The sequence below is a fragment of the Scyliorhinus canicula genome, chromosome 3 (assembly GCF_902713615.1).
Source record: "Scyliorhinus canicula chromosome 3, sScyCan1.1, whole genome shotgun sequence".
Lineage (NCBI taxonomy): Eukaryota > Metazoa > Chordata > Chondrichthyes > Carcharhiniformes > Scyliorhinidae > Scyliorhinus > Scyliorhinus canicula.
In genome coordinates, this window is record NC_052148.1 from 57,499,843 (window position 1) to 57,517,617 (window position 17,775).

General features: G+C 49.3%; 1 protein-coding gene across 13 annotated transcripts in view; it reads left to right on the top strand.

Annotated features, from left to right (window-relative positions):
* nedd4l (NEDD4 like E3 ubiquitin protein ligase) overlaps nucleotides 1-17,775 on the top strand; it is a 542,434-nt gene that overhangs the window by 436,898 nt on the left and 87,761 nt on the right. For 7 of the 13 annotated variants that reach the window (XM_038790578.1, XM_038790576.1, XM_038790581.1 and 4 more), the window contains 2 exons: nucleotides 13,223-13,357; nucleotides 14,706-14,822. The exons of 2 other annotated variants lie outside the window; for them this stretch is intronic. In XM_038790578.1, the coding sequence (XP_038646506.1) occupies nucleotides 13,223-13,357; nucleotides 14,706-14,822 (252 nt within the window). The remainder of the gene's footprint in view (nucleotides 1-13,222; nucleotides 13,358-14,705; nucleotides 14,823-17,775) is intronic. 4 more of the 13 variants (XM_038790580.1, XM_038790577.1, XM_038790582.1 and 1 more) reach the window with 2 other exon arrangements.

Here is a 17,775-nt window from a genome sequence, read left to right on the forward strand (position 1 = left end):
CTCCGTTCTTTCTTGGCCCACCGCAGAACGTGTTTCTTGTCCACCATCGCCCCGGCGGCTCATTTGCTCGGGGCTTCTTCGCAAGGGCTCTGTGCGCTCTACCGGGGGCCAAGGGAACGCCTGAGCCCCCATCAACTTCTCCAGCATGTTCATCACATAGGCCCTCGCATTCGATCCCTCACTGCCTTCAGGGAGGCCGACGATTCTCAGATTCTGCCTCCTGGACCTGTTCTCCAGGCCCTCCAGCTTCTCCTGCATTCTTTTCTGGCGGTCATTCATCATCCCCACCTTTGTCTCCAGCACGGTTATGTATTCCTCGTGCTCAGACACCTTTTTCTCCACCTCCTGGATTGCACGTCCGTGGATTTCTTGATTCTGCACCACCTGATCAATCGAAGCCTTGTCCTCGGGTCTAGCGTGTCCTTCTTAAGCTTAGCAAAACAATCTTCAAAAAACTTCACCAGCGGTCCTGCTTCTCCGCCATGCTTTCCTGTGTTGCCAGCTCTGTTCACATCTTCCTTGTAGAACTTTGTCTTCTCACACGGCCACTTCTGGTCCAATTCTTCATACTCCAGAGCGGGATTTTTCCTTACTGTCTCACTCTTCACCGATTTATCCAATAAAATCTGGAAAAAAAACAGCGGGAAAAGGTCCAAAAGTCTGTCACAGATGGAAGCTATTAAATGTGCAAGCTCCTCCTCCATGGCCGCCACCAGACGTCCCTACCAGCGCAAATACACACACCATAGTTGGCGACATTAATGGACTAGCTTCTGGGGCACAATCTGGTGGGCAATACAGCTTCTGATGCACATAAGGTGGAGGCAGGATCATCCAAGAGAGTCAACATTCGGAGGTCTGCTGGATTCCAGGACTCGGCTAAGTCCCAGTCAGATGTTGGCAAGGTTATCCCTGAATCGATGCAAATGCAAGGACACATCCATGAGATTCAGGAGGGGATGTCAGCGACATTCCAGAGAGTGCATAGCATTTTTGGAGGGGTCCCAAAGGCTACGGGTGCAGGAGATGATGCTGACAATACCTGGCACTGAGGCTAACATGCTAGGGTGGGGACTGCAATGGAACACCTGCAGCACAAGGCCAGCATCTTGAATGGTGGTGTCCAAGGCATGGCTCAGTCTGTGACGACCATGGCTGAGGGCTGTTTCCCAATCATGGGTGGACATTTGCCGGGGTACTGCAGAATGTGGCCCAGTCACTGAGGAACATCGTTGAGGGTGTCGACACCATGATGCAGTCAACTGGGAAGCATCAGGACTGATTAGGCCAGATGACACAGAGGCCTTTGGAGCTCCCTCCAGCTGCACCTCCATCCCATGGAGACCCCCAGGGAGGAGGAAGCACTGGAGGCCAACCCGGATCTGTCACCAAGGAGACGATGGTGGTTTTTAGTTCTTCTGAATCCCCCCCCATCCTGACACTGGCACATCTCGAGGGCAACGGGCAGAACAGGTTGACAGGGCGAAACCAGTGACACCGGTAAGTCGACCGGGGCACCCCGACTCCAGGGGACATTTATGGAAGGCCACAGGGTGTGAAAAGCAGCAGGCCACCTCTACCTCTAATGTGCATCCCGGAGACACACCTAGGCGTAGCACTTGACAAAATAAGATCAGGAAGATTGAGGAACACGGGGGGGGGGGGGGGGGGGGGGGGTGTGTGTGTGAGGGCAAGGGGCCACTATGTGTAGCTAGGGGAAATGGAAATGTCCAGTGTTCACAATTAAAACATTTTACACCGGATACATGTGAAGCCTCTGTAATGTTAATCTTCACAGCGGGCCTGCCTGCACTGTCATCCCCTGTTGCCCTACCTCCCCCTGCCCTCGTTTAATGGAAATCGGGTGATGATGAGGGCCTCCCTGCTCCTCTGGGCATGCCAGACCCTTGCCAAGTGTCCTCCGTCTCTTCCTGCGGTCTTCCCCGGGCTGGTCCTCCATCCCCACCTGGTCCGCCGCCTCCTCAGACGAGGCCGCTTATCATTGTCGTCTGCCCCCCCACTCCTCCCCCAGCATGTCACCTCGCTGCTGTGTGAGTTTCAGAGGTCACAGAAGAGCACCACAAAGCGGGAGACCCTCTGGGGAACGGTCCAGGCATCGGAGCTGCATTTTGAGCAGTCCGATGCACTGCTTAATGGCAGCACGGGTAGCAACAGGGGCCTCATTATATTGGGTATCTGTCTCGGTCTCCAGCTTCTGCACTGGGGCCATCAGTCAGGACCTCAGCGGCTACCCCTTATTCCCCCAAGAGCCAACCTGTCATCCTGGGGAGGTCCTCGAGGATGCTGGGGATCTCCAAGTGTCCCAGAATGTAGCTGTCATGCACACTCCCTGGGAAGCGTGCACATATGTGCATGATCCGAAGGTGGTGGTCACACACGAGTTGAACATTCAGGGAGAGGAACCCTTTCCTGTTAATGAAGGCCACTGTCTAATGCTCCGGTGCGCGCAAGGTGACATGCGTGCTATCAATTACCCCCTGGACCTGGGGCAGCTTGGCGATGGCGGAGAATCCTGCAGCCTGGCTATCCTGTTGTGGTCCTGGTCCAGCTCAAAGTTGATAAAGTCTGATGCCCGGACATACAGGGCATCTGTGACCTCATGGATGCACTTGAGAGCTGTAGCTTGTGATATGCCGCACAGGTCCTCGCTTGAGATCTGGAATAAACAGGTTGCATAAAAATTTAAGTCTGCGGTGACCTTCATGGACACAAGGAGCCGATGTTCTCCTCCTCCAAAGGGTGCCAAGTCCAGGAGGGTGTGGCACAGGGTCCCACTGTCTCTTTGTTTAGACAGTGGCTCCTACGGCTCATGCTGTCCGTCATCTCCTTGAAAGACCAATGATGCCTCAATACCTTTGGCTGTTGCTAGCTCTTCCTCTGGGTTCCTCCTGGACTGATGGGCAGCCGGATGGGCTCCCTGTATGTGGAGTGCTGCCTCAAGCCTGCCCTGGGGCTGCTGCCTTCTCTGGCATCTCACCAGAACCAAATCCTGCCATCCACATATTCCGCTGGCGCACAAAGTGTAGTTAAACATCTTGCCTTCCAGCATGTTTAACCTGTTGTGATGTGATGTTGCCAGATGCATGTAGAACTCACCAGCAACAAAAGCATCAGCAATCTGAAAATCATTTCTACAACAGCGCCATCAGGTGGCCCATTTGGATCAATGTCACGCAACAAGTCCCGCAGCAGTTTCTTGCTTCAAACCGGATTGCCTGCTGGACTCGTACAACCCAGGTACTGTGGTGATATGCATCACTGTAAGTACACAAGGGGTTAATGTAAATGCAAGTAGACTTGATAGACACTAGAGGGAGCACCAGAGACATGACACACAGACATTCAACCAATAGGCCAGTAAGGTAGGACACGACCAATGGCCATTCACGATACACACAGAGATGACGCTGCCACAGGGGGGCATTACAGCAACCCATATATAAAGGACACAGCACACATGATCTTCCTCTTTCCAGTGGAGACACTCAGTGTGTACACAGGGTTGATTTGAAAGACATCATACCCACCATCTGGATTGTAGCAGACTGGTTCGTCAGTCTGAGTAGCTATAGCAGGATTAACAGGAGCGTTGAATCTAAGTAGGAGAATTGTTAATAGTTTAATAAACATGTTAAAGCTATCTCCAAGTCTGAACCTTCCTTTGTCAGAGTGCACATTAAGGAAGCAGCTTATGCTACATCAAGAGCATAGCAAAACGGGTACCTTAGAAAAAATTGTAATTTCTTCTGGCTACAGTAAAGGAAGGAAACAGTAACAGCAGCATCCAGGTATCTACAGCCACAAGCAGGAGCAAGCAGCAACACAACCTGCAACAGTGAAGTGCTCTCACAAATAAGGCCAATTCCTTATGAGCAATAGCTCATAGCTGTGAAGCTAGAGGTTGCTCACAGTCAAACTGAGTTGCAATGATCTTCAGTATTTAACCAGGAACAGAGCTCTGTCCTGGACGTTTTTGGTCTGACAGACAGGAAGCAGCTGTAGTTGCCCACGTTATGGGTCTCTACAGTATTTAAAGATGGCCTGATGACCTCTCAGGTAGAAGGCCCCTCACCTACAACCCACCCCCACCGGCCCAGGAGCGACCCTAACCTGGAATACATCATTCGCCCCCCAACAAGGCCCACCCCCTGAGGTGTACCCCTGGGGCAGCAGCTCATTTCCCCATGGCAGCTATTGCACCAACTTTTTAAAAAAGGAGTACTAAACGATGCCTATGTGATTTCATAGAATTTACAGTGCAGAAGGAGGCCATTCAGCCCATCGAGTCTACACCGGCTCTTGGAAAGAGCACCCTACCCAAGGTCAACACCTCCACCCTATCCCCATAACCCAGTAACCCTACCGGGGTGGGGAGCCGGTTAATTTCCATGAGGACATTACATTCGACTTCATTCTCGCCAATAGAACATAGAACAGTAGAGCACAGAACAGGCCCTTCGGCCCTCGATGTTGTGCCGTGCAATGATCACCCTACTCAAACCCACGTATCCACCCTATACCCGTAACCCAACAATCCCCCACTTAACCTTACACTACGGGCAATTTAGCATGGCCAATCCACCTAACCCGCACATCTTTGGACTGTGGGAGGAAACCGGAGCACCCGGAGGAAACCCACGCACACACGGGGAGGACGTGCAGACTCCACACAGACAGTGACCCAGCCGGGAATCGAACCTGGGACCCTGGAGCTGTGAAGCATTTATGCTAACCACCATGCTACCGTGCTGCCACAATGATATGGAAATTAATTCAAATGAGTGTTAATGATATGCTCACCATATTTGGCAGTGATCTGGAACTCGCCATCGGGAGCAGGCAGGTTAGTTATCAAACTGATTCGTGCCCGGCACAAATCTCGATTTGGCCTTTCTTGCTATTTCACCAACGCGCCCAAATCCACGCGAGGTGATCACAGTGGGTAAATCGAGCCCACTATTTCTTTTTTTTTATAAATGTTTTTATTCAGTTTTCATATTTTATATTGAACAAATTACAAATTGTTAGGAGAGAGAAAAAAAAAACAAACACGCAAAAATTAACATACATATTTACAGGTAAGCATCTTCGTAGTAGTAACTGCGCCCCCCCCCCCCCCCCCCCCCTCAACATGTTTATTTAGTTTGGTTTTGGGCCTTAGCTAGCCACCGAACCCCCGTAACGAACCTGTAGCCCCCCCCCCCCCCCCTCCCGCTACCTTCCCCCGACTATTCTTCCTCTTGTACATTGGCCACAAATAGGTCCCGGAACAGTTGCATGAATGGCTCCCACGTTCTGTGGAAGCCGTCGTCCGACCCTCGGATGGCAAATTTGATTTTCTCCATTTGGAGAGATTCCGAGAGGTCGGACAGCCAGTCCGCAGCTCTGGGCGGTGCTGCTGACCGCCAGCCAAACAGGATTCTACGGCGGGCGATCAGGGAGGCAAAGGCAAGGGCGTCCGCCCTCCTCCCCAGGAATAGATCTGGCTGTTCTGAAACCCCGAAGACCGCCACTATCGGGCATGGCTCCACCCTCACTCCCACCACTTTGGACATAACCTCGAAGAAGGCTGTCCAGTACTCCACGAGTCTGGGGCAAGACCAGAACATGTGGGCGTGGTTGGCCGGGCCTCTTTGGCACCGTTCACATCTGTCTTCCACCTCCGGGAAGAACCTACTCATACGGGTTCTTGTTAAATGGGCTCTATGTACCACTTTTAGTTGCGTCAGGCTGAGCCTTGCGCACGTGGAGGTGGAGTTGACCCTATGCAGTGCTTCGCTCCAGAGTCCCCACCCGATCTCCATCCCCAGGTCGTCCTCCCATTTCCTCCTTGTTGCGTCCAGTACGGTGTCGTCCCTATCTACCAGTCGGTCATACATGTCACTACAGTTCCCTTTCTCTAGAATACTTGCGTCCAGTAGGTCTTCCAGTAGTGTCTGTCGTGGCGGTTGTGGGTACGTCCTTGTCTCCTTTCGTAGGAAGTTTTTGAGCTGCAGGTACCGTAGCTCGTTCCCCCCAGCTAGCTGAAATTTCTCTGTCAGTTCGTCCAGTGTTGCGATCCTGTCGTCCGTGTATAGGTCCCTGACTGTCAGTGTCCCCCCGTCCTGCCTCCACCTTTTGAAGGTGGCGTCGGTCAGTGCTGGTTTGAACCTATGGTTGTTGCAGATGGGAGCCCTGTTCGACATTTTGGTCAGGCCAAGTTGCTGCCGCAGTTGGTTCCAGGATTGGAGGGTGGCTGTCACCACTGGGCTGCTGGAGTGTTTTTTGGGTGGGGATGGGAGTGCTGCCGTGGCGAGGGCCCGGAGGGAGGTTCCCATGCAGGAGGCCTCCTCCGCACGCACCCACTCAGCTTCTGGCTCCTGGATCCATCCCCTTACTCGCTCGGCTGTTGCTGCCCAGTGGTAGAATTGTAGATTCGGGAGGGCTAACCCTCCCCTGGTTTTTGTTTTTTGTAAGACCTTCTTTGGGATCCTAGCATTTTTACCCCCCCATACGAACGCCATGATGAGTTTGTCCAGCGCTTTGAAAAAGGCCTTGGGGATGTAGATCGGAATGGATCTAAACAGGAAGAGGAACCTGGGCAGTACGTTCATTTTGATTGTCTGAACTCTCCCCGCGAGGGAGAGCGGGAGTGTGTTCCATCTTTGCAGGTCCTTTTTAACTTCCTCCGTCAGGCTGGTGAGGTTCCATTTGTGGATCCCTTTCCAGTCATGGGCTATTTGGATCCCCAGGTAGCGGAATTTATGTCGGGCTTGTTTGAACGGCAGCCCCTTTAGTGCTGCCCCCCCCCCCCCCCCCCCCCCCTTGCGGGTGTACTGGGAAGATCTCACTTTTGCTCATGTTGAGTTTGTAGCCCGAGAAGGCTCCAAACTCTTTCAGGAGCGCGATGATTCCGTCCATGCTGCTTTGTGGGTCCGAGATATAGAGAAGCAGATCATCCGCATAGAGTGAGACTGTGCTCTCTACCTCCCCTTCGGATCCCCCTCCAATTTTTTGCTGCCCTGAGCGCGATTGCTAGCGGTTCAATTGCTAGTGCGAACAGCAGCGGGGACAGTGGGCATCCTTGTCTGGTGCCCCTGTGCAGCTGGAAGTATTGGGAGTTGGTATTGTTGGTCTGTACACTCGCCATGGGAGCCCACTATTTCTAATCACATTTCTAAATGATGTCAGGGGAGATTTGGTATAGATGTTCAAATTCTTTTTTTTAAATAATTTTTATTGGAATTTTTTTACAGAAAATATAAAATATAACAACAAACAATGAAATGCAACAAAATAACCCATAGAAACTGTAACACCCCCCAAACCGTAACACCGCATGTATCCCCTCCCTCCCACCCCCTCAGCCCCAATGAACAACAAGAGAACTTAAAAATAAATTAAAATTAAATAAACAAACATAGTCACCGTTCCCGCCCCCCCCCCCCCCCCTTTCCCTCCCCCTTCCCCCCCTCCCTGCCCGGGTTGCTGCTGCTACTGTCCCAGTACCCTATTGTTGAGCCAGAAAGTTGAAGAAAGGTTGCCACCGCCTAAAGAACCCTTGTGTCGATCCTCTCAGGGCGAATTTGACCTTCTCTAGCTTAATAAAACCCGCCATGTCATTGATCCAGGTCTCCACGCTTGGGGGCCGCGCATCCTTCCATTGTAGCAAGATCCTTCGCCGGGCTACTAGGGACGCAAAGGCCAGCACACCGGCCTCTTTCGCCTCCTGCACTCCCAGCTCCACCCCAACCCCAAAAATCGGGAGTCCCCAGCCTGGCTTGACCCTGGATCCCACCACCCTTGACACCGTCCCTGCCACCCCCTTCCAGAACTCCTCCAGTGCCGGGCATGCCCAGAACATATGGGCATGGTTCGCTGGACTCCCCGAGCACCTGACACACCTGTCTTCACCCCCAAAGAACCTACTCATCCTTGTCCCAGTCATGTGGGCCCGGTGCAGCACCTTGAATTGGATGAGGCTAAGCCGCGCACACGAGGAGGAAGAATTAACCCTCTCCAGGGCATCAGCCCATGTCCCGTCTTCGATCTGTTCCCCCAGTTCACCCTCCCACTTCGTTTTCAGCTCCTCTACTGACGCCTCTTCCACCTCCTGCACAACCTTGTAGATATCAGATATCTTCCCCTCTCCAACCCAGACCCCCGAAAGCACCCTGTCACTCACCCCCCTCGCGGGAAGCGAAGGGAATCCCTCCACCTACCTTCTAGCAAATGCCTTTACCTGCAGATACCTGAACATGTTTCCCGGGGGGAGCCCAAATTTCTCCTCCAACTCCCCCAGGCTCGCAAACCTCCCATCAATAAACAGGCCCCTCAGCTGTCTGCTGCCCGCTCTGTGCCAACCCTGAAATCCCCCATCAATGTTCCCCGTGACGAACCTATGGTTCCCCCTTAACAGAGCCTCCATCGAGCCCCCCACTTCTCCCCTATGTCGCCTTCACTGCCCCCAAATCTTGAGGGTAGCCGCCACCACCGGACTCGTGGTATACTTCGTAGGAGGGAGCGGCCACGGCGCCGTTACTAAGGCCCCCAGACTTGTATCAACACAGGACGTCCTCTCCATCCGTTTCCATGCTGCCCCCTCCCCCTCCATCACCCAATTGCGCACCATCGACACATTGGCCGGCCAGTAGTACCTCGAGAGATTGGGTAACGCCAGCCCCCCCCCCCCCCCCCCCATCTCTACCCCGCTCCAAGAAGACCCTCTTCACCCTCGGGGTCCCATGCGCCCAAACAAAGCTCATGATGCTGCTGGTCACCCTTCTAAAAAAGACCCTAGGGATAAAGATGGGCAAACACTGGAAGAGGAACAGGAACCTCGGGAGAACCGTCATTTTGACGGACTGCACTCTACCCGCCAACGATAGCGGCACCATATCCCACCTTTTAAATTCCTCCTCCATCTGCTCCACCAGCCTGGTAAAATTAAGCTTATGGAGAGTCCCCCAACTCCTGGCCACCTGCACCCCCAGGTATCTGAAACTCTTCACTGCCCTCTTAAACGGGAGCCTCCCAATTTCCTCCTCCTGATCTCCCGGGTGTACTACAAATACCTCGCTCTTGCCTAAATTTAACTTATAGCCCGAGAAGCCCCCAAATTCCGCTAATAGCTCCATCACCACCGGCATTCCCCCTTCTGGGTCCGCCACATACAACAGCAGGTCGTCCGCATACAGCGATACCCGATGTTCCTCCCCACCCCGCACCAGACCCCTCCATCTCCCTGACTCCATCAACGCCATAGCCAGAGGCTCAATCGCCAGTGCAAAGAGCAAGGGGGACAGGGGACACCCCTGCCTAGTCCTACGGTAGATCCTAAAGTACTCCGATCTCCTTCCATTTGTAACTATACTCGCCAACGGAGCCGCGTAGAGCAGCCTCACCCATTTGATGAATCCCTCCCCAAATCCGAACCGTTCCAGCACCTCCCACAGGTACCCCCACTCAACTCTATCAAACGCTTTCTCTGCGTCCAGCGCCACCACTATCTGCGCCTCCCCCTCTGTGTTAAAGTCTCCCCTCATGTTCAGGCCCCCTGCCTCTAGGTCTGGAATGCGGCCCAACAAGCGCCTCATGAAGCCAGCATCATCCCAATTCGGGGCATATACATTAACCAGCACCACCTTCTCTCCCTGCAGCCTACCCTTCACCATAATATATCTGCCCTCCTTGCCCGATACCACCTCAGCCGCCTCAAACGCCACCCTCTTCCCCACCAGAACCGCCACCCCCCCCCCAGTTCTTCGCGTCCAATCCTGAGTGAAAAACCTGCCCCACCCACCCCTTCCTCAGACGAACCTGGTCCGCCACCTCTCCTGGAGCATAGCCACGTTCGCCTTCAACCCCTTCAGATGAGAAAATACCCTAGTTCTCTTAACCGGCCCATTCAGCCCCCTCACGTTTCAGGTAATCAGCCGGATCAGAGGGCAACTCGCCCCCCTCCCCTGCCGGCTAGCCATAGCTTATCCACTGCTCGCCCCAGGCCAGCTTGCCCCGCCCGACCCGTTCCCCATGGCGATAACGCCTCCCCTCTACACCCCCCGGCCCACACCAGCTCCTTCCTGGCCATTCCAGCAGCAACCCGGTATCCCCCCCCCCCGGCTAGGACCCCTCCTAGCCGCGACGCACCTTCCATGGTACTTCCGTGAGTCAGCTGACCTCTGTTGACCCCGGCAGCTCCCGCCAAAACCCATCCCCTCCCGGCATGGGGTCATCCCCCTCTTGCCACACCTCCTTGGCACCGCTTCAGTGCGGGAAAGAAAACCATTAGAGGCCACACCCCCACCGCCAGCTCTGCCCCCCCTGCCCCGCAGTGCGGGAAACCAGAGGAAAGCCCACGCTTTCACACTGCCACACCCCACCCTTCTGACGCAGCTCTCCAAAATCCAGTTTCACCCCAACCCCCAGCCCCGTACAGAAGAGAACATATAAAGTACAAACCCCCCACATTCCCCACATATCCCACACCCATACCCAACAGACAAACCCACCCGGAAACGGAGCAAAAAGAAAACCAGCAAAAAAAACACACATGTCAAAGTTGAACAGCAACAGCGAAAACAGCAACGGCCATAGTGTGTCCCCAGACCCTAGTTCGAGTCCAGCTTCTCCACCTGTACAAAGGCCTACGCCTCCTCCGGGGACTCGAAGTAATGGTGCCGGTCCTTGTATGTCACCCACAGTTGCGCAGGCTGCAGAATTCCAAATCTGACCTGCTTGGCATGCAGCACCGCCTTCGTCCGGTTGAACCCGGCCCGCCGCTTAGCCACCTCCGCACTCCAGTCCTGGTAGATTCTCACTACCGAATTCTCCCACTTGCTGCTCCTCTCTTTCTTGGCCCAGCGCAGCACACACTCCCGATCGCTAAATCGATGGAACCGCACCAGCACCGCCCTCGGGGGCTCATTTGCCTTAGGCCTCCTGGCCAGCACTCTATGAGCTCCCTCAAGCTCCAGGGGCAAATGGAAGGACCCCGCTCCCATCAACGAGCTCAACATCGTGGTCACATACGGCGGGAGATCCGACCCCTCCAGCCCCTCCGCCAGGCCTAGGATCCTCAAATTCTTTCGCCTCGTGCGAACGTCCAGCTCCTCCAAGCGGTCTTGCCACTTTTTGTGAAGTGCCTCGTGCAACTCCACTTTCCCTACGAGGACCAGGGCCTCCTCCTCCCTCTCAGCGGCCTGCTGCTGCAACTCCCGAATGGACGCCTCCTGGGCCGCCTGGGTCCCAAGCAGCTTGTTGGTAGTCGCATTCAGGGAGTCCAGCAGCTCAGCCTTTAGCTCCGCAAAACAGCACAGATGAGAGGCCTGCTGCTCCTGCGCCCACTTCCACCAGTCCTCGGGTGTTCCGCCGGCCGCCATTTTGTCCTTCTTCCCCCGCTTTTCTTTGGGAGCTGCTGCAGCCTTTTCTTTTGCCCCACTCCGGGTGAGCACCATAAATTATGGGGAATGCTCCTCTGGACACCTTCCCCCACCGGGATTCGTCGAAACAGCGCCGTTTGGGACCCTCAAATCGGCCCAAAAGTCCTTAAATAGCGGGAGCTGCCGAACGTGTGACTTAGCTCCGCATAGCCGCAACCGGAAGTCAGATGTTCAAATTCTAGCATCATTTTGATTGTTTCTATCCAAAGATGAACGATTAGGTGGATTGGCCGTGATAAATTGCCGTTAGTGTCCAGAAAGGTTCGGTGGGGTTACTGGGTTACAGGGATAGAGTGGAACCGTGGGCTTAAGTTGGGTGCTCTTTCCAAGAGCTGGTGCAGAATCGATGGGCCAAATGGCCTCCTTCTGCACTGTAAGTTCTACAATCTATCAAAAGGAGGCTTGGTAATCAGGGATATAAATTTAAGATAATTAGCCAATCAGGATAATATGTATTTTATGACACAGGTTGTTATGATTTGAAGTCCGCAGCCTGAAAAGGTGGTGCAAGTAGTTTCAGTGGTAACTTTCAAAAGGGAATTGGATATAAACCTGAAATGGGAAGTGGGATAAATTGGATAGCTCTTTCAAGGAGCTAGTCTTTTTCTGTGTTGTATGCTTCTATGATTATCCACCTGTTGAGATGTATGCGAAAGATCCAAGGCCAGTATTAAAGAGTTGGCAGTAGTTTTAGCGTGTCCAACTTTCTCTCTCTCTCTCTTTCTCTCTCTCTCTCTCCCCCTCCCCACCAATCCACATCATCAGCTGGTCATTCATTTCCTTTGTTGCTTGTGGGACTACTAACCGGCTACTGTGTGATTGCACTCCAAACAAAAGTTAATTCGCTGTGGAATGCAAATTATCAATTTTTCCTTTTAGTATTGGCAACAGTGAAAAATTAATCCGAATGTTTGGTCAGTCTGTTCAGCATCATGAATTTGGAGGATTACATGAACAAATCTCAGATGGATAACATAATTGTACTGAATGCAATTCCCCACTTAAAATCGGCAGATTGGGTGGTTAGCGCAGTTTTCTTTGGTGATTTTAAATTAGCTGCGGTATTTTTCAAATTCCCTTCGCGATGCACGAGAATCTTCAGTCAGTTTAGAAATGAAGTATTTGTTCTAGCTAATCAGAATTGAGGTCAATTGTTATTTTCGACTGCGTTGTCAAGAAAAAATACAAAACCTTGAAATCTGAAATAAAACCTGATTGTGCATGGCAGGTCAGTAAATCGTGAATTTTGCCACATGGAATGAAACATTTTAGACCTTCACATCTGTACTGTCTCTCTGAAAGAGCTATCTATTTAGTTCCATCCACCTCTACGTTGTCAATACTCTTTTAATTTTCAAATGTTTATTGATTACTTGTTTGAAAATTGTTATTGGAAAGAGGAAGATGTTGAAGTATTAAGTTTAACCTTTCATCAAATTTGGTGCATTCAGGAAGTAGAACCCGAGAGGCGTAGTACTGCAAGAATGAATAAGGGTAAACTCTGAAGAACAGAAGAGGGTTGAGTTTAAATGGCTATGCTGAAGAGTTCAAATGTATTACTTTCATAAAGAGTCAGCCAAAGGGTATCGTAGCCTGGTGACTGATCTTTCCGGCCACCACCTTTGTCAGAAAATTTATTGGGATTCATGAAGGATGTTTGTATCCATTCATTTTGGGTTATGTAAAATGCTATTGGTTGCCTGTTCATTGAGCTCTAATAGTTAAGCATATAACCTTATATATTGACTGGAACGCTAACAAATTTAATCATCTTGCACAAGCAGTCACCAGCAGCCTACATGCTCACAACACCTGGCTTGCCACCAGGATGGGAAGAGCGGAAAGATGCAAAGGGGCGTTCCTATTATGTAAACCATAACAACAGAACTACTACTTGGACTCGTCCAATTGTGCAGGTACGAAGACTGTCCTACCACTCTGCAGAGCAAGACAACATTGATATAACAGGCCCTATGATTCTTTTTTTATTTCCAGAGCTTCTTTGCTGGTTCAGTAGGACTTGTGTTGCTTTCTCTGTCTAAGTTAATTTTTCTATTTAGGGTATTGCAAGTCATGCTGAGAAGAGAAAGTGTTTGCATAGTTGTCCTATGCAGTTACCTATGGGCATGTCAACACTGCAGAACACTGTGTATAAAGCCACTGTTTTGCATCATGTGTATAGCTATATTTTGGGTTTTTAAAAAAAAAACTGAAAACTGTATTAGTTAAATAAGATCCTTTCACTGTTCTAAACTAAATTAAAATATGACATATCATATGTAAACTTTAATATTTCTGATTTGTTTTAGTTGGTTTAAACGATTAGTCGTATTGTGCATGCTGCATAGTAGGTAACTGATGTTAATCGAGGGGTAACCGATGTAGAGTTTATTTCTTGCTGCCAATTACAGTTGTGAAAAACAAAAGTAAAAACGCTGATAAATCTGAAAAGTCAGCTGGGATGCAACCTTTCGATCGTGACTTTGCTGCTGAATGGACCTCTCAAGTAATTTTCCATTTGTTGGCCTCAGCAACTTGGATTAATACTGTGCTCTAATGTGAAAATATTCCACGAAACCTGCAGAAGAAAATGGTTCCCAGATTTACAATTCCGAATCGCTTGCAAAAATTAATCTTGACACTTGCTAGAACTATTTGGTTTTCTTGGTTGCAAACTTTTGTTTAAAATGGGAATCGGCATGAAAGTGCGTAACTGCATTATTAGTGATATAATTTTATTCCATGCCTCCAATGCGATGAAATAATCCTCATTATTCAATCAAGGGAGTCAAATTTTCACCCATAAATTTTGACTCAAGTTTATTCAACATCATTTTTCTGAGTTAAAATCCTAGAACTCTGTCAGGCAGCTTTGTGGTACGCACCTTCATCACATGAAATGTAGCAATAATGGGGGCAACTAGAGGTGGGCAATAAATAACAGCCTTCCCAGCAATGCCATCACCCATGGTTTTCTTTTCAAAGGAAAAGGCAATAACTGGAACACTGACACCATGTATGATATCAAGTCGGCGTGAAACAAATGAAATCTGAACCTTTAGCTTTTCTTTTTAACTGAAGGTTGTGAGCCAGAAGTTAATTCAAAGGAAGTGTTTTGTAATTTAAATACTGTGTGTGTTATAAATCAAAAATCTGGATTGTATGAATTTGAAAGCTTTAACTTGTGAGCAGTTCAACAGCATTTATGCAATGATAACCTAAACAAAGCAAGCTGTTCTAACTTATTCTTCTTCGTACTACCAGCATGCAGATGATGGTGCACCAGGTCCAACAGCCAGCAACAGCCTTTTAAGCGAGCCTCAGATAAGGCGGCCTCGCAGCCTCAGCTCACCCACCGTAACCTTATCAACCCCAATAGAGGTGAGAGATGAGCGTCTTCCACTCCCTACAAGACTCTCAATCACCTTAACATTTCATTCTTTCCTTTCTTCCGTCACTACCTATTTTCTTCAGCCAGTGCAACTTTTCATTCAGCTGTTTATCTCCTCAAAATTCACTTATTATTCTTCAATAATGATTATCTTCCTTCCTTTGTTAAACAGCTCTTGTATTCTCTGTCTCTCATCAGGAAAGCTTTTCTGATCTTTTTTTTTACACTTATGCGCATTTCACTCTGAAAGCTATTTATACATTCGATAAAGTAGTCAAGCAATGTCCAGTTCCTAAAACTATGACATGCAAGCATTCCCATGTTAAATGGAAACTCTGGTGATATATAATTGTGTATTATTTGTAATTTATCTGCTGGATTTCAGGTATCAAACATTATCACCAACAATGCATGTTCTCAGACAGTCATTGTTTTATCTTGAAAACTGATGCCTGCTTAAATGTAAATTTTAATTATTTGTCTTTTTTTCTAACTATGCTGTAAGTAGGTCAGTGCAGTATAGCAGTCCTGCGAGTGCACTTAATTGAGTTAGAGACTCACAAATTATTGAATGACTATTTCTAATGGGACAATGTTTGCTGCATAATGCAGCCCTTAACTAAAAATGTCCTCAGTAATGAACCAGAATCTATTAACCACTAATTATAAAATTATTGCATTTTTCCATATGAGCATTGACATTATATAGGCAAAGTGGATTTAAGCTTTTACCTTTATTGATAATGTTGTGTTTGTATAACTTTTCTTCTTCTAAATTCACATGGTCAACCTTCTCGTATTAATACAAACCATGATCGCCATCATTTGCTTTGAAAGAGGTTCAAAAAACATGTAATTGTTTTAACAAAAATCAGACCAGTCTATGTCAGCATTAAATGTGAGTACAGCAGTCCAGTAGTTATGCTAGTGTTCAACAACCCAGAGATTTGAGTTTGGCAAATGGTGAAACTGAATTTTTTTTATTTTTCTTTCTTGCAAATTTAGAATACCCAATTATTTTTTTTCCAATTAAGGGGCAATTTAGCGTGGCCAATCCACCTAATCTTCATCTTTGTGCACGGTAGCACAAGTAACTAGCACTGTGGCTTCACAGCGCCAGGGTCCCAGGTTCGATTCCCTGCTGGGTCACTGTCTGTGCGAAAACTGCACATTCTCCCTGTGTCTGTGTGGGTTTCCTCTGGATGCTCCGGTATCCTCCCACAGTCCAAAGACGTGTGGGTTAGGTGGACTGGCCATGATAAATTGCCCTTAGTGACCAAAAAAAGGTTAGGAGGGGTTACTGGGCTACAGGGATAGGGGGGGGAAGTAAGGGCTTAAGTGGTGCAGACTCAATGGGCCGAATGGCCTCCTTCGGCACTGTATGTTCTATATAAATCTATGTAAATCTTTGGTTGTGGGGGTGAAACTCACGCAGACATGGGGAGAATGTGCAAACTCCACACGGACAGTGACCCAGGGCCAGGATTCGAACCAGGGTCCTCAGCGTCGCAGTCCCAGTGCTATCCACTGCACCACATGTCGTCCGTGAAACTGAATTTAATAGAAATTGTAATTTTCCTATCATACCCATCATTGAATCCCTACAGTGCAGAAGGAGGCCATTTGGACCATCGAGTCTGCATCGGCCCTCCAAAACAGCACGTTCGCTCCACCGCCACCCCATTTTGTCTGCGCAACCTAACCTGCACATCCCTCTAATCTAAGGGACAATTTGGCATGGTCAATCCATCTAGCCTCCACATCTTTGGACTGTGGGAGGAAACAGGAGCACCCACAGAAAATCCATGCAGACACAGAGAGAATGTGCAAACTCCACACAGACAGTCACCCAAGGTCGGAATCGACCCCGGATTCCAAGCAATAAGAGGCAGCAGTGTTTTTTAAAAATAAATTTAGAGTACCCAATTCATTTTTCCAATTAAGAGGCAATTTATCATGGTCAATCCACCTAGCCTGCACATCATTGGGTTGTGGGGGAGAAACCCACGTAAACACTGGGAGAATGTGCAATCTCCACACGGACAGTGCCCCAGAGCCGGGATCGAACCTGGGACCTCGGCGCTCTGAGGCTGTAGTGCTACCCACTGCACCACTGCGCTGCCTGAGAGGCAGCAGTGTTAACCATTGTGCCACCTGACACCAGGAAGAAAAGTACCTCAACCCAATCCAAAAGGCATTTGATACAGTGTTGCACACCAGACTTGTGAACAAAGTTATAGCTCATGGAATAACTGGGACAGTAGGAACCTTGTTAGGGAATTGGCTGAGCGACTGGAAACAAAAAGCAGTAATGAATGGACATTTTTCAGGGTGGAGGTGCATTTGAAGTGGCATTCCCCAGGTTTTCCTGATATCTATTAATGACATAGACCTTGGTGTACAGGGCAATATTTCAAAGTTTATAAATTGTACAAAACTTGGAAGCATTGTGAACTGTGAGGAGAATAGTGTCGAACATCTAAAAGACAGAGGCAGGTTGGTGGAATTGGTGGACAGATGAAGTGCAATGCAGAGGAATGTGAAGTGATTCATTTTGGTAGGGAGAACATGGAGAGAAAATATAAAATGAAGGATACATCTCGGTGTATATGTGTATAAGTCAGTGAAGACGTTAGGACAGGTCAAGAGACTGGTTAATGAAGAAAACAACATCTGTCTTTATTAATAGGGACGGAGCATTAAAGAGCAAGGAGATCATGGTGAACTTGTATAAGGCACTAATTTGACCTCAGCCGAGTACTGCATCTGGTTTGAATCCCATCATGGTAGATGGCGAAATATGAATTCAATAAAAATCTGGATTTAAAAGTTTAATGATGACCATGAAACCATTGTCAATTGTCATAAAAACTCGTTCACTCATGTCCTTTGAAGAAAGGAAATCTGTCGCCCTTACCTGGTCTGGCCTACATGTGACTCCAG